Genomic DNA, 14,934 nt, shown 5'->3' with positions numbered 1-14,934 from the left:
AGCGCCTTGTTTGTTTCTGCACATTGCAGCGTCGCATACTTTGCTGACATGCCTCACCAATATCTCGAAAGACATCTTCGTCGAACGTTTCGGCTTTCCATCCTTTTGTCTGTACCGTCTTTGCGTGCGTGTATATTCCACTCCTGGATTTTCCGATATCCATTATGACGGCTAGGTGGTCACTATGCGTATAGAGGTCAGTCACTTCCCAGCATGTTGATCGTACCAACGGGCTACTAGCTAACGTCATGTCAATCACGGATCCGCGTCCATTTTTTTCGAAAGTGTTCCTATTTCCAGTATATAATAGTACCACTTCGAGCGATGAAAAGGCCTTGAGAAGAGCGTCTCCTCGTTTGTTAGTTCTAACACTTCCCCAGTCCACAACCCATGCTACCACGTTATTCGTAGTTGTTAAGATTTCCTGCACCAGATCATCCAATATCCTCTCAAACGCGCCTTGTGGAGCACTCGGTGGTATATAGCAGCTATAAAAGTTGATTCCACAGATCCTGGCTCGTGTGAAGTAGGGCTTTGCTAATACTGGCTTTTCCGGGAAAGCTTTGCCTCCACATGACCATATGGCAGCTTCGCTGGTAGTGTCTGAGGCCCATGTGGCGTTGTCTATGTTTTTGTACTGTTCGCACAGTATTGCTACGTCCACCTTCTCTTCGAAGACGGTTCGTTTAAGCAAATTTGTTTCATTTGTTGAATTTTTTATATGCTTCCTAATCTTTTACTACCTATTTGGTGGTTTGAGTTTTCCCTTCCCCTGTTCTTCCAAGCACCACAAGAGGGAGCCTTGTCGCAGACTGTGCGAAGTGCCCTTTTTCGCCACATCTCAAACAGCACTTGCTTCTGTCGTCCGAATTTTTACATGATGCTGCCAGATGCCCATATTCCAGGCACCTGAAACACCTTTTTAAAATAGGTTTTTCTCTTAACCTTCAGACTACCCAGCCTATCCCAATTTTTCGCTCATATAGCAGTATCCTTGCTTCCAGCGCAGGGAGGCTTACTACCGCTACCTGTGTACCCGCATATGCCGCCCCGAAGTTTTTTATCGCACTCACATCAAAATTGTTTAGTTTTTTCACCTGCTTCCGTATAGCTTCCGAAATGTCCTCTTTGGTTGTGATTTCGTCCAGGTCCCGAATTTCTACTATAATTTCGTGGGTAAGCGCTTTGATTTGTGCCTGGTCTCTTAACAGTTTGCTTATTTCGCCCTTTAGTTCGTTCGTACTTTGCATTTGTGTTTCTTTGATTTCCAGCAATATTTCTCCTTTGGCTGTCTTCCGAATACGCGATACATTTTCCCCGAGTTTCTGTAGATTTTCTTCTTTTCTCACCTTCGTAAGGATGTCTCTATAGTACATACATATCTTCAGAGCGCGCTATGACTATAGCATCGGGCCGTGGGGGTGGCTTACGGTCAATCTTCATGTGGCTTTGTGGCTTGCGCCTGACGCTTACCCAGCCGTCATCTTTTTGTGCTTCCTCTATGCGCTTATCAGGGCTACTTCCCGATGTCTTTTTGTTTCGTTGCGCTTGCCGGTTTTTCGGTGCCTCTTCATGCATTGTTTTATTTCTTTTAGGCGGTGTTTTCCGTTTCGGCGGATTTTCCTCCCGCAGCCTCTTTGGTGTTGTTTCCGTGGTTGCGGTCCTTAGCGGCACATTCCGTCTTGCTTCCATCATTCCTGTGTGCTCCTCCAGCGCTTCTGAATATAGCTTTGCTATAGAACTAAGGATGTCTCTCATATTGTTATTTATAGACCGCTGCGGAAGACGCATTGCTTCAGTCAGTCTTTTTATAGCACTTCCTAGTTCAGAGATGTAGTCGGTGGTGATGACCTCGCGCGCACCGGTTTATTTACTATGGGCGTCTGATTAGGCGATCATGCTATCCTCGGTACACGCTTGAAGGGATCTACTTCCGCATTTGAGGTCCTCACAGTCAGATCTGCCTCTGATCTAGAGTTTTCAGCACGACTATTCATTAAATGTCCACAAATGCCGCTTCCATTATTTGTGTTGTTTGTATTGTTATTGTTTCTCGTATTATTTTCCATTTGCTTCTTTTTTACACCGCATCGTGTGTAGTGGGGTGGGCCGAAATACACTGGAACGGATATACCCTTGGGGACAATGCCCCCACCTCAGTTCCCTGAGGCCAGTCCAGTCTGTGTGACACAATTTATGTCTGCAATGAAAAATATGATTCAAGTAATAATCAAAGCAGAGAACGAAATGTTGCAAACTTTTTAGGCAAAAAATTAGCGTATTGAATATTTGTTTATGGAATGTTAACGGTGCTAACCAAAATAAATTGGAACTTTCTAGATTTGTGGATGAAAGTAATATTGATGAAATGCTATTGTTAGAAACTCATCTTACGAATATAAATAATTTCTCTATACCGGGCTTTAGACTCTATGTTACAAACCACCCAGACGAAAAGACAAATGGTGGAACAGCAGTGTTGGTTAAAAAACGATTAAATCACCACGCATTAGAATCTAATGCTACAGCGCAGTTACAAGCTACATCAATATCTATAAAAAAAAATCACTGCGGGAGCTTAAACCTGACGGCAATATATTGCCCTTTTCGATTTAAAATTACAGACATCCAATTTAAAGACTTTTTTGGAACACTGGGTCATAGAATTCTAGCAGGTGGAGATAACAATGCAAAACACACGTACTGGGGCTCACGACTAAATAATCCGAAAGGACGACAACTGTATCACACTATTACAAATAGGCACAATAACCTAGACAAAATATCTCCTGATAAGCCAACATATGTGTAAATAAATCGCACTTAACAGTTGATACATGTACTGACCTATTTTCTGATCACTCTCCTGTATCAAAAAAGAAATATGCACAACCCATATTCGCTGAACCAAAAGGGAGTCTAACATCTTATAAAAGGAACTGGCTAAAATATAAAAAATACGTAAGTAGCAACATTATCGTTGAGTACAAAATAAATACAGGAAGAGATATTGGCGGAAGCATAAGAGAACTCAATGATATAATAATTAATGTAGCTGTCTTAGCAACACCAACCAAAAGCTACTATAAGTCACTTGGTTTCAGAAAAACTACTAGTCGTGAAATAGAAAGGCTTGTAAATGAAAAAATGTGTGCAAGACGAGAATGGCAGATAAACCCCTCCCCTTTCACTCAGAATGAATTGAAATCTGCTATACGTAAATTAAAAAAAACGCTTAAACGCGAGGAAGAGTTAAACACTGAAATGTGTGTTAAGAAGCTGTGTCCAAATTCAAGTAAAGTAAATTCTCTTTGGAAAGGCCAAAAGTCCATGAAGCCATCAAATGACTCCAACATGCCTATACGAGAGTTGGGTGGAAATTGGCATCGAAGCGACAAGGAAAAGGCTAATTGTTTTGCAAATCACCTTTCAACCTAATTGCCCAAAGAACAACTTTAAGCTGTCCAGCTCACCCAACACAGCTAACGAGTCACTCGAGTCTTTTAGAATCCGCGTAGAAAGCGCTTACGAGGTTATAGTCGAGTTGACAACAGCGCGCCAGTCGTTTCTTTGCAAGGACCATAAATCTTTAGCAGAACTTTTCTGTCAAAAAATCGCAACGTCGACTCAACAGTTGTTGTCATCGTCAAGCCTCTGCACCACATAGCAGGACGGGAATTATGAGTAACCTATAGAGTTTGGTTTCTGTTCGTCGAGCGAGGACTTTACTTTTCAATTGTCTACTCAGTCTAAAGTAGTAGTAAAGTAGCACTTGGCAAGAGATATCCTGCATTGGATTTCGAAGCTGACGTTGTTGGTGGTGTTGATACTGGTTCCAAGATGGACGAAATTATTTACTTCGAAGTTATGACTGTCAACAGTGATGTAGGTGCCTAGTCGCGAGTGCGGTGACTGTTTGTTTGATGACAGGACTTATTTCGTCTTGCCCTCGTTCACCACCAGACCCATTTGCTTCGCTGCCTTATCCATTCTGGAGAAAGCAAAACTAGCGGGTGTTAAGGGCAATGATGTCAATAACATCAGCATACGTGTTGCTCAACTTCAGCTTATTCAGCCGTATTAGTTCTGCGGGGATACCAAATACAGACATCGCGGCATAAAGGCAGCTCCTTTTCGTGCTATCCAAAGCAGCTTTGAAATCGACGAAGAGGTGGTGTGTGCCGATTCTCCTTTCACGGGTCTTTTCCAGAATTTGGCGAATGGTGAATATCTGGTCAGTTGTTGATTTGCAAGGCCACACTGACAAGGTCCAATCAGTTGATGGTGGGCTTTAATCTTTCACACAATACGCTCGATAGAACCTTATATGCGATGTTGAGGAGGCTTATCCCACGATAGTTGGCACAGATTGTGGGGCTTCCTTTTTTATGGATTGGGCAGAGCACACTTAAATTCCAATCGCTGGGCATGCTTTCGTCCGACCATATTTTACAAAGAAGCTGATGCATGCTCCTTATCAGTTCTTCGCCGCCGTGTTTGAATAGCTCGGTCGGTAGTCCAGCAGACCCCACCATTTTGTTGTTATTCAGTAGGGTAATTACTATTGGAACTTCCTCATGGTCGGGCAATTAACGTCTGCTCCATCGTCCTCGTCCAACTATTTACTATTTACAGGAGGCATCCGTACATACACACATGAATAATTCATCGTTGGATAATGTAATCAACAAAAATTTTCATTCGTGACTCAACGGGAAGCCATAGATTGGTTACAGCCCTGCTAGATTCCTGTTCGTAAGTCAATTTCATCACAGATGATTTTTAGCAAAAGTTGCTGCTGCCTAGAAACACATTATCTCCTGTCATCAAACAAACAGTCACCGCACTCGCGACTAGGCACCTACATCACTGTTGACAGTCATAACTTCGAAGTAAATAATTTTGGAACCAGGATCAACACCAACAACAACGTCAGCCTCGAAATCCAACTTAATAGTATTGTTACGACTTTGAGCTTCCATTAACTTACTAACACTCATGCTGGACGTTTCGGGACGCGATAAGACCGGCAGTAGCAAAATATTTATACCATCTTGTTTATTTTTAGCCAATTAATCTTTAGAGTCCAATTTGGAAAAGTTGTGAAAATTGGGAGAAGTTACTACCATCCCAGAGGCTTGGACTCGTGAATTACAGATATGCTATCATTTATACAATGCAACCGACCATATCAGAAAGAATAGTTGTCAAACCCCCTTTCAAGGATCATCCGACGTGTTTGGGCGAGTCATACACTACGACATTACAATTGATAGCACAATACGTTAAATTTATGAGCGACTATGAGAGCCAGGGTCATAAGAGCATTGTAAAGAATCCAAGCCTCAGCAAATCGCATTATTTTATACCACGTCATTGTGTTCTTAAACCAAGAAGTACAGCAACAAATCTGCGAGTTGTATTGGACACTACCTGCCGCACTACATTCCAAATATCACTAAACGGTATTCAGATGGTTGGTCCTATAATCCAATGCAAACTTTTTATTATTTATCTTCGTTCCCGATTCAATAGGTTTGCACCCACTGCGGACATAGTAAAATGTATCGAAAAGTATTAATGCACGAAGAAGATCGAAAGTTCCAGTACATTCTGTGGAGGAGTTCAAAGACTGAAGGTATTCGCACCTACCAACTAAATATTTTAACGTATTGGCTGCTGCACCATATCTTTGTATACGGAGTTTGTTGTACATATGTATGTAGCTAAGCAGTATTAAGAACAATTCCCAATTGGTGCAAAGATTGTGAAGTAATCATTTTACGTAGACGATTTACTGTGTTGTGCTGACAGTCTAACAGAAATCTCACAGATAAGGCAAGAGGTAACACTTCATCATCGATCCAGAGAAGGCGATTCTTTAAATGATCTTAACATAGATTCATCACTAATGCAATTAGGCTAAAATGGAACCAAATCTTGATTGTTTTCATTTGAATCAAAACAGGACTCTCTGGTCGTCTTACAAAGCGTTCCATTCTCTCTGTTGCATCGTCTCTTTATGACCCACTCGGTAATTTTGTTTCTGTTGTCAAATTTTTTTTGCAATAAATATGGCTACTAATATTAGATTCGGATGAATCAGTGCCACAGAACTGCTTATCAGATCTTTCATTAATTAAGGTGCCTGTCTTGTTTTTCGACAGATATGGAGTCACTTCAGGTATATAGATTCTGTAACGTATCGATTCGTACATATGGCTGCACAATATATACTCGTGTTATCAACAAATGTGGTACTATTACTATTCGCTTACTCACTGCTAAGTATAGAGGTGCTCCCATCAAAAAACAATCGTTACCAAAATTAGATCTTTTTGGTGTTCTTCACATTGCTCGTTTATTAGCAAAAATCTAACCACCAATTTCTTATAAATCTTTTTATATTTGTTTTTGGACAAACTAATAGATAATTTCCCATTGGCTGAAGATATATTCTGCAACACTTTCGACATTTACCAACTCATTGTAACCCGGCGGATGTTGCGTCTAGAGGATGAATCGTAAAGGAACTTGTTGATTCAATATACCGGACCGGGGTTTCTATACGAAAAATCAAATAAATGGCCAAGGGACAGCTGCAATGATATCGTCATGGAAGTTGTCGAAAGGCAGATAATTCAATCCAATTGTTAGCACCAATTACATTTTGGAAATCGTCAATCAGCGGAGTAACTACACCAACAGCGTTCGACATAGTGTAAACCTTAATGAATCATCAACACTTCCACCACAAGAGTTGCATCATGCTTTACTTTGTATAATTGACACATTCAACATATACATTACATTTTAGGGCATCACGAGAAATGGCCCATTGCGGTATTTAAATTCTTTCTTAGAGCATACCGAAGAAGTTCAAATACTCGAAGTTAAAAGTTAAAGATTTTAATTGTTTCTCTACTGATTTTTGTAGGATGCCCAAACAGGTAGTTTAAGGTTATACCTACGTTGGCAGTTTATATTCTGTCTCCAAATGCTGGAATGGAAATGGGCAGATGATCGCTGTATATGGTTCATCGAAAGTTTTCCAAGTGGTCGTGGATAAAAGTGGATTATAAATGCTTAAATCAATGTGTGTTTGTGTGCATCGGGTTGAAAATATGTAAGTGATTTATCATTAAGAACAAGTACATAGATTGTTAATTTGTACAAAATCGGTGATGATTTTTCCCCTCTTGTTAAAAAGTGGTGAGTCCCATCGAAAACTTTATCCGTTTAATTCCCCAAGTAAAGAGTGATCCATTTTGAGGTTCACTAATTTTTAATTTAACGGGAAATGTTTATTATAATTCGAAAGAACATTATTTCATATTTATTTTTTGAAGATTATCTTTATCAAATGTTGCCGCGGCGACGTCTCATATGATCCACCGTTGAGTTTCTTCACGGCCTTCGTCTACACTCTCAGCTACGGCTGCTATATTCTCCCCATTGCGCGCTTGATATGGTCTTTCGGTAAATATAATCCAATAAGAAATACTGGGTTTCAAGATGGATGATGTTGACCATAAGTTGAGCGAAGCGCGCGAAACATATTCTTTATAGATCGTGAATTTTCGTAATAAAGTTGACCAATTTGTAAACGCTGTTCAGACGTTAGTATTTCCATGATGAAATATCAAGCAATCCTGAAAAAATAACATGAAAGCTTGACGCGACTCACGCGTGAACTGTCAATAAAAAGTTATTGAAAAAATGTACCTCTACTTGGATCACCCGTTCGTTGACTTACTAAAAATATTTAGTAGATCAATTTCATTAGTATTTTCTGTTGGCGATGTATAAGCGACTGCTACAGTGTTTGTATTTAACTTAAGATTTAAATGTTCCAGTGAATTATGAATTAATAAAGAAACTCTTCTTTTATTTGTTGGTAAGTTGGAAAGTAAATTGGTTTCTTGAATAAACATTTTGTGAAATTGCTTTCCTTGTAGTTGTGATTTTTTTGTTTTTCTTTAAGTTTGGGAAATCATGGTTCTGCTTCTAAAATTGCAAAGTAGCCATGATTAGAGGGATCATTTAAATTTATATTTAATCCCTCGATTTATCTTTGCACAATATTGATAAGATTTAATTCTTGACGGAAAATTACTGTCATTAAAAATTATCACACTATAACTACAATACCGTTGAGAGGGAAGCGAATGAAAGAAAGTAAGGACAAGTAATAAACACGTGTGAACTGTTCAGTAGTCAATACTCACTACTCAATGACGCGGAATGAAATTTCGCCTGCAGAAACGTTGAGAAAAAGCCTTTGAGGATCACACTCTGTCTTCTAAAAGTGTTTACAAGTGGTATGACGAGCTTAAAGCCGGTCGTGAGAGTGTTGAAAAAAATGTAGTGTCAAATCGGCCAAAAACATCGAATGATAAACATCACGTCAAACAAGTCAAAGAAATGGTGCTTGAATATCGTCGATTAACTATTAGAGATATTGCTGATAGTTTGGGCATATCATGCGGATCGGTACAGGCGATTTTGAAAGACGAATTGAGCTTGAGAAGATTGGTTCTAAAAACCCTCAATTTTTTCGAAAAAGACCGTCGTGTTATTATTTGTGAAACAATGGTTTCTGACTATCAAAACGTAATAAAACGCGTCATAACTGGAGATGAGACTTGGATCTACGCTTACGATCTCGAAACAAGCGATCAATCAAGCGAATATCGGGCTAAAGGCGAGTCGAAACCGAAAAAAACACGTCAAAGTCGCTCAAAAATGTTGACAGTTTTCATCTATTATCGTGGTGTGGTGGCTGTTTAGGTGAAGCTATTCGCCTCAAGATGTGGGCTGAAAACTCGAAAACTCTTGGTTTTTGCATCACGATAATGCACCATCTTATACTGCATTGGTTACTCGTGATCATTTCGCCAAAAATTTAACAAACATCGTTCCGCAACCGTGTGACTTCTTTCTACTGTTCGGCAAACTCAAAAAGCCAATTCGAGGATACCGTTCTGACTCAACTGAGGATATTAAAGCTGAATCGAAGAAGGCTCTGATTACCAACACGAAGGAGGATTTTGCCAAGTGCAATGATGACTGGAAAATTCGTTGGCACAAGTGTATTGCAGCGGGAGGGGATTACTTTGAAGGAGATAAAATGGATTTGCAGGAATAAATAAAGATTTTAAAAATATAACAAAATTCACCTTTTAATTCGATCACAGCAGTATGTTGTTTTTTTCATTTAAACAATAGTTTAGAAAAAATCGACTTCCCATTAATTTGTTATATGTAGTACGTACTTTTTTCCGATTGGTGCGCCAGTGAAATGTGTGATCAACAACAGCTGAACATATGCGTATGATAACAAACAAAGAAAGCTTGGGCATAGCTGTTTTATACACATACTCGTATGAGAGTTCATGGGAAGATAATTGGAGATAAACTATTTCGCTCATAGTGGCATTGAATGAGCGTTACCATATAATCTTAATATTTTTTTTCATATTTTCAAATAAAATACTTGCAAAATAAGATAATAGACATTTTACGCTTTAAACTCTTCTCCTGCTGAATTTATTGAAAAATAGTGGTAGTATTGTAGCTGTAGCTGTAAGTTTTCAAACGGTCGCTTTCTTATGGCGAATAAACGTAGTAACAGTGACTATCACTTGATCCGTAAACTTAACATCGCCATTGGTGATCCATCAGCTGTCTCTTGTAGGGTAGCATTGGTAGGTACCAGATTACCGACATGATGTTTTATTATGAATTTTACACGGGATTGTTATTGGCGGTAACTAATTCACACTTTTCAACGCACCTAACCAATTTTCTCCAATCATTTTACTGCTATCTTTCATTACATATTTTCGATAAAACGTCAACTACATATAAGCACTGAATCAACGTATTCAGTTCAGAGAGGCTTGAACAATTTTGGTTCGGTTTGGGTAATTTTCAATCACAAGCTTTGAGTTGCGCCCTTAAAGGAACTTTTCGTGCAAAGTTTTATTCCGATATATATATTAATTGATTCTTGATTTATACACTGTAATAGTATTGGCAGACGGCATCGTTAATTTGGATTAAGTGCATTGATAAGGATTAATGGTAAATGAAGATGACTCCGTTGCTAACTCCCATTTAATCCTCCAAATTTTAGAAAGTTAGCTGCATTTGCGTTGGCAGCATTCTTAAAAATGGCCAATTTTTTCTATTGTGAATGAAAAACGAGCAACACTGTCATCTGTTTTTCAAATTTTCAATAATAAAACAAGAAGTTTTATGTTGCAGTGTTATGTTATGATGCAGTTTTAAAAATATCGTGTTCATATGTTTTTGTAATAAAAAATGGTTTTGCAAAAATTGGTCGGCTAAGAACCGCATCCTATCCATTTTCATTGAAAATATTATAAAAATGGCAATCAGCTGTTTACGAGAGTTTCAAACTCGCATAACTGTCGTCTGTCACCTACAAATTTTGATCTAATTAATGCTCCTATCTGTCTAGGCTATAAAGTAAAAGTTTCAAATGGAATTTAAAATTGAATTATATGGAAAGTAGGCGCTCCTGTAGTCCGATTTCATCCATTTTTACACTGCAACATAAAAATGTCAGCAAAATGTCACATACAATATCGGTCGAGCGGGACCCGAGATATGAGATTTCACCTTGAGTGAGCGGTGGCACCCCCATTCCCCAATTTTGCTCACGACTCCTTTAAAACCGTATCATACCATTTCGTGCGTAAAATTTAATGTTTATTACGTATTTAGTTATTGATTTTTCACTCTTTTAGCGGCTTGTATGGAGCCGCGGCCATAAATATTTCCCGTTGAGATATCGTTATAAACTTTTATCTAAAAATCTAAAAAAATATTTTGAACATATAGTAAAAAAATTGGCTGCATCGGACGACCATATCTTATAGCTCCCATAGCACCGTAGCAAGGCATATAAGGCGATGGTGCAAAAAATACTTCCAGTAGAGTTGCAGTGCTAAAATTTCATTACTGGCATGTATTTAAATGAATTTTATTTTTTTTTTATGTAAAAAAGGTTAACAAATAGCTTCTAATAAATCAAATGTAGATGACAAAAATTTAGATTTGTCCCTCTTTGGTAGTTTTCTCTGACCTGTTATAAAAGGGTCTGAACGCAAAAGAAGTGTATTGATTAAATCCGTATTTGTCAATATGCGAGACATCTTCTGAGTATGTTGCAACTGGCACTTCTTTATTTCTTTGTTGTTGGACTCCGCAGCTTCCTCTGAGAGCTCTCCAATCGACAACAAAGCGTGCTTTATCACCTTCGCACCGTGAATTAAAATTTTATGCACTGTTGCTGGAAGATAGTACCATGGATATAGTTTTATCAACTGCTTAGCAGTATCCAATGCATAGCTTTCAAATTTTTTAGCATTAATAGAATATCCTGAGGCTAAAGCTTGCAATATCGTTGCGCATTGGGTTATAACTGATTCATCAATGCCTGTAATAGCAGATGCTAAATTCGGGTTACTAAAAAATTTTCTGGCTGTATTTCCATCGTTGGAATTTCCTCTGCCTCCGTCTCTTGGCTTATTTTATCGCGAAATTGCTCTTGGACTTCTTCTTTCCTTTGCAGTACTTTAAGCTTTTGTTCTGCTGATCTTGCTTGCAACATTTTTATTTCCAATTTGTATGAAATGTGCAAAAAGTACTCAAAAAAGCGTATGTAAGAATGAAATGGTGATAAACCGAATTCAAAATACTTTTTCTCAATTTTTTTTGTAAGACATTTTTCTAAACCATTCATTTCAATGGGTTTTGCACCGCATATAAAACATTTCATAGACGACGTATTGCTTAACGCGTTGCACACTTTACCATCTATCGTAGTAAGTTGCAGGCTTATTGGGAATTTGCAATTCGGTTGGCATTAAGTTCGCTATTTTATTTTTAAAGTGCAGTTCTTCCTCAAGGGATACTGTGGCGGTCTCCTTTTTGAATTGAAGTCTGACTGGCCTACAGTAGCGCCAGAATCACTTTCAGTAATAAACTGAAGTGGGACGTACGATATTAAGAATACACATCTATCATCGTCATTACAGTTAGAAAACTTTTGTTTGTATTCACTGTGCCCAGTACTGCCATCAAACCCCCATTTTCCAATTAATGTTAATGTGTTCTCCGTTCCTTCAAGACAATTTTCAATTACAGTTCTTTGGAGCTGTAAAATACTAGAAGCGGTGTTGTCTAGTAAACTTTGCAGCTCGACTTCTGCATATGTTTCAGCAACTGTTATGTCATTTGGATATCTTGATTTTTTTCGTAGCTTGGCAATATATTGCAAGACACTTCACCATTCACAAATTCACGAATGAGCAAGTATTGGTGTTTCGTTATTCTAGTGTCCATTAAAAGCGATAAAACCTTTTCAATATTTGCTTCGGTTGACTTTAGGATCGGTGGAAAATCGGATGAGCGCAAAACAGAAGCTGCAGACTCATCTTGTTTTTCTATCACCGCTATCCGACGACGTTTCGTTCTTTTTGAGGACTCAGCAAAATCAACTTTGGGACGTCCGCGTGCAGCACTTGAAAAACTTTGTTCAGGAACACAAGCAGGCTCAATTATAATTGTTTCGACAGTGTTCAACCAAGGGGATTGATATCGAACAATTGAAATCTTACAACGATTGTATTTAGTCCAATAAGCAATAATTTTTTTGCAAATTTAACCAATACAAATGTTAAGTTTTCTCATCTCTACCGCGTAGCCTTTGTTTTTAATGCTTTGTTCTACCAAACCAATGACACTTCGAGTTCTTTTCGCATTCGTGCCCTCTTCTGTGCACCAAAGATCAAGAATGTGTATGCGCGAAAATACGCAGTTACAAGAAGCGCCTATAAAAAAAGATAGCATAAAAATTAGAAAAAAAAATATGTAGCATTGCATACAAACACAAAGGACGAATACAAAAGAAACATCGCAAAAACAAAGGAAGAGCAGATATGTAGATAGCGTCGCAAATTTGAGCAAGAGTAAGACGACAGCTTAAGTTTATTCACCAATATACACATATGGGCAAATATCGGCAGCTACACCTAACATTTGTATTACCTTAAAACATTGACAAATACACTGATAACACTCATAAAGGGGGGATCGTGGGGTAACATAACTAAATGTCTATTTAAACATGAAAATTACGTTAAAAAAATACACAAAAAAAGTATAATGAATCAAAAATACACAACAAATAATAAATCAATAAAATTAATTTCACAAGATGAATTTATTAAAGTAAATACCTGCAACAATAAAATTCATTTAAAATAATCAAATTCGTTAGATTTGCAGTAAAAACCGGTGTGCCATGAAGAAGCTTGGATATTTTAGAGACGATTTGGTAACTTTTCGCAAATTTTTGTTGTTATGAATTTTTTGAATTTTGTCCTATGGACGCAACCATTGTGCATTGCATGGGGAGAGAGTCAGTAGCAGTGCTTGTAATATTTGCGGTAGGCGAATTTGGTGGTTGTAGCTTTAGTGGTTAAGAAGATAAGTATGTACATTAAACTTATAAGAGGCGGGCCATGCCCACTATTTTGAAATCTTTTGCCCACAGGCGCTCCTTGCTACTGCTATTCCTTGATCCAAAGCAGGGTTTTATATCATAATTTAATTTGCTTAGTTAATATGCTTTATACGTTTTCGGTTCATGACATGGTGGGCGTGGTAGTGGTCCGATTACGCCAAATTAATGTTCGCAATGGTAGCGAAGAGACCGCAATAGTTTATGGCAAAATACAAATGAGATAGTTTGAATAGATACATCACGAAACCTTGAAATGGCGCATCATTGGTATAACTCAAATTAGGCCATTCCATAATCTGTTTTCGAATTCAATTATAAACAGTGGCGAACTTCAATTCTTTGAATCTCTGTTGTATCAAAATTTTAACCAATTATTCGGCTATGTCTGTTGTCTTAACGATTAAGTCATACATATCTTTGATAAAAATGTGTCTTGAATATACATATATATATATACACTATGCATAATAATAAGTAATTTTAATTACAACTAATTTTCTCCATTTCAGAAAAAAACATCTAATAAGGTTTGGAAACTGCACCACGAACTTTACAATCAATGAACAAGCCTGCACATTGCAACAAAATCAGTTCGGTTCAATACTCTAATGAAAATTTCGTGTTTGTTTAAAGACTTCTTGGATTATATTTTTCTGGTTATAAATAAAATACAAACTCGAACATTTTTTTATTTTATTCACAATATTTATTAGATTTTATCTAACCATTTTTATTTCAAGTTTTAGGTGTAATTTCCACTGCAATTTGTTGTCGCCTAAAGCAGCACGTGAAAACTGCTGGTTGTACCGAGGAAAATCGAAAAAAATACTTTTGATGAATCTGCTTAGGTTGTATGGGATGTTGTATTACGAGTATATGTTGTGATTTTGGTTGGTGGGTAGTATTTGCGGTGTGTCATCATATCTTTCATGAGCATCTCAGCCTCTTAGAAGGCAGATTGGCTCCTATTGAAAAGCGGTGAAACAGAGAGTGATGTTGCCTTTGCGAGTTCTGATACCTCCGTCCGCGTTTAATTTATTGCCTTTTGTGTTATCGGCTCTCCGTTGCTTGAAAGGAAAAACAGTTTAAAAAGCGGTCAGGTTAGTATGCCGGTTTGCTTTGATACATTTACTATTCCTTTGAGACTGTCGGATTCCCAATAAACTTCGAACCGGTAACTGCCTTCGTCTTAAATTAGGGTGGAAAAATATCCTACGGTATAAACAGACTTACATTTTGCTGTGCAAAACGAATTATTAAATTAAGATAATAGAATTTAAAACATAAGCAATTATTATTCTTTACTGGCGTGGACGCCAGTACGAGATACCAAGTGCAGCCAGATCCTTCTCCACCTGATCTCTCTAACGCTTAAC

The 14,934-nt window shown here is 37.9% G+C and overlaps 1 protein-coding gene across 4 annotated transcripts in view; it reads left to right on the top strand.

Annotated features, from left to right (window-relative positions):
* Window positions 1-14,239, top strand: part of LOC126765199 (electroneutral sodium bicarbonate exchanger 1) — a 784,165-nt gene extending 769,926 nt beyond the window's left edge. For all 4 annotated transcript variants that reach the window (XM_050482808.1, XM_050482806.1, XM_050482807.1 and 1 more), the window contains one exon: window positions 14,068-14,239. In XM_050482808.1, the coding sequence (XP_050338765.1) occupies window positions 14,068-14,121 (54 nt within the window). In that variant the 3' untranslated portion in view covers window positions 14,122-14,239. The remainder of the gene's footprint in view (window positions 1-14,067) is intronic.
* Window positions 14,240-14,934: the final 695 nt, after the last annotated feature.

This window comes from Bactrocera neohumeralis, unplaced genomic scaffold, assembly GCF_024586455.1.
Source record: "Bactrocera neohumeralis isolate Rockhampton unplaced genomic scaffold, APGP_CSIRO_Bneo_wtdbg2-racon-allhic-juicebox.fasta_v2 cluster10, whole genome shotgun sequence".
In the NCBI taxonomy this organism is placed as follows: domain Eukaryota; kingdom Metazoa; phylum Arthropoda; class Insecta; order Diptera; family Tephritidae; genus Bactrocera; species Bactrocera neohumeralis.
This window is presented reverse-complemented; position numbering and strand designations above follow the sequence as displayed.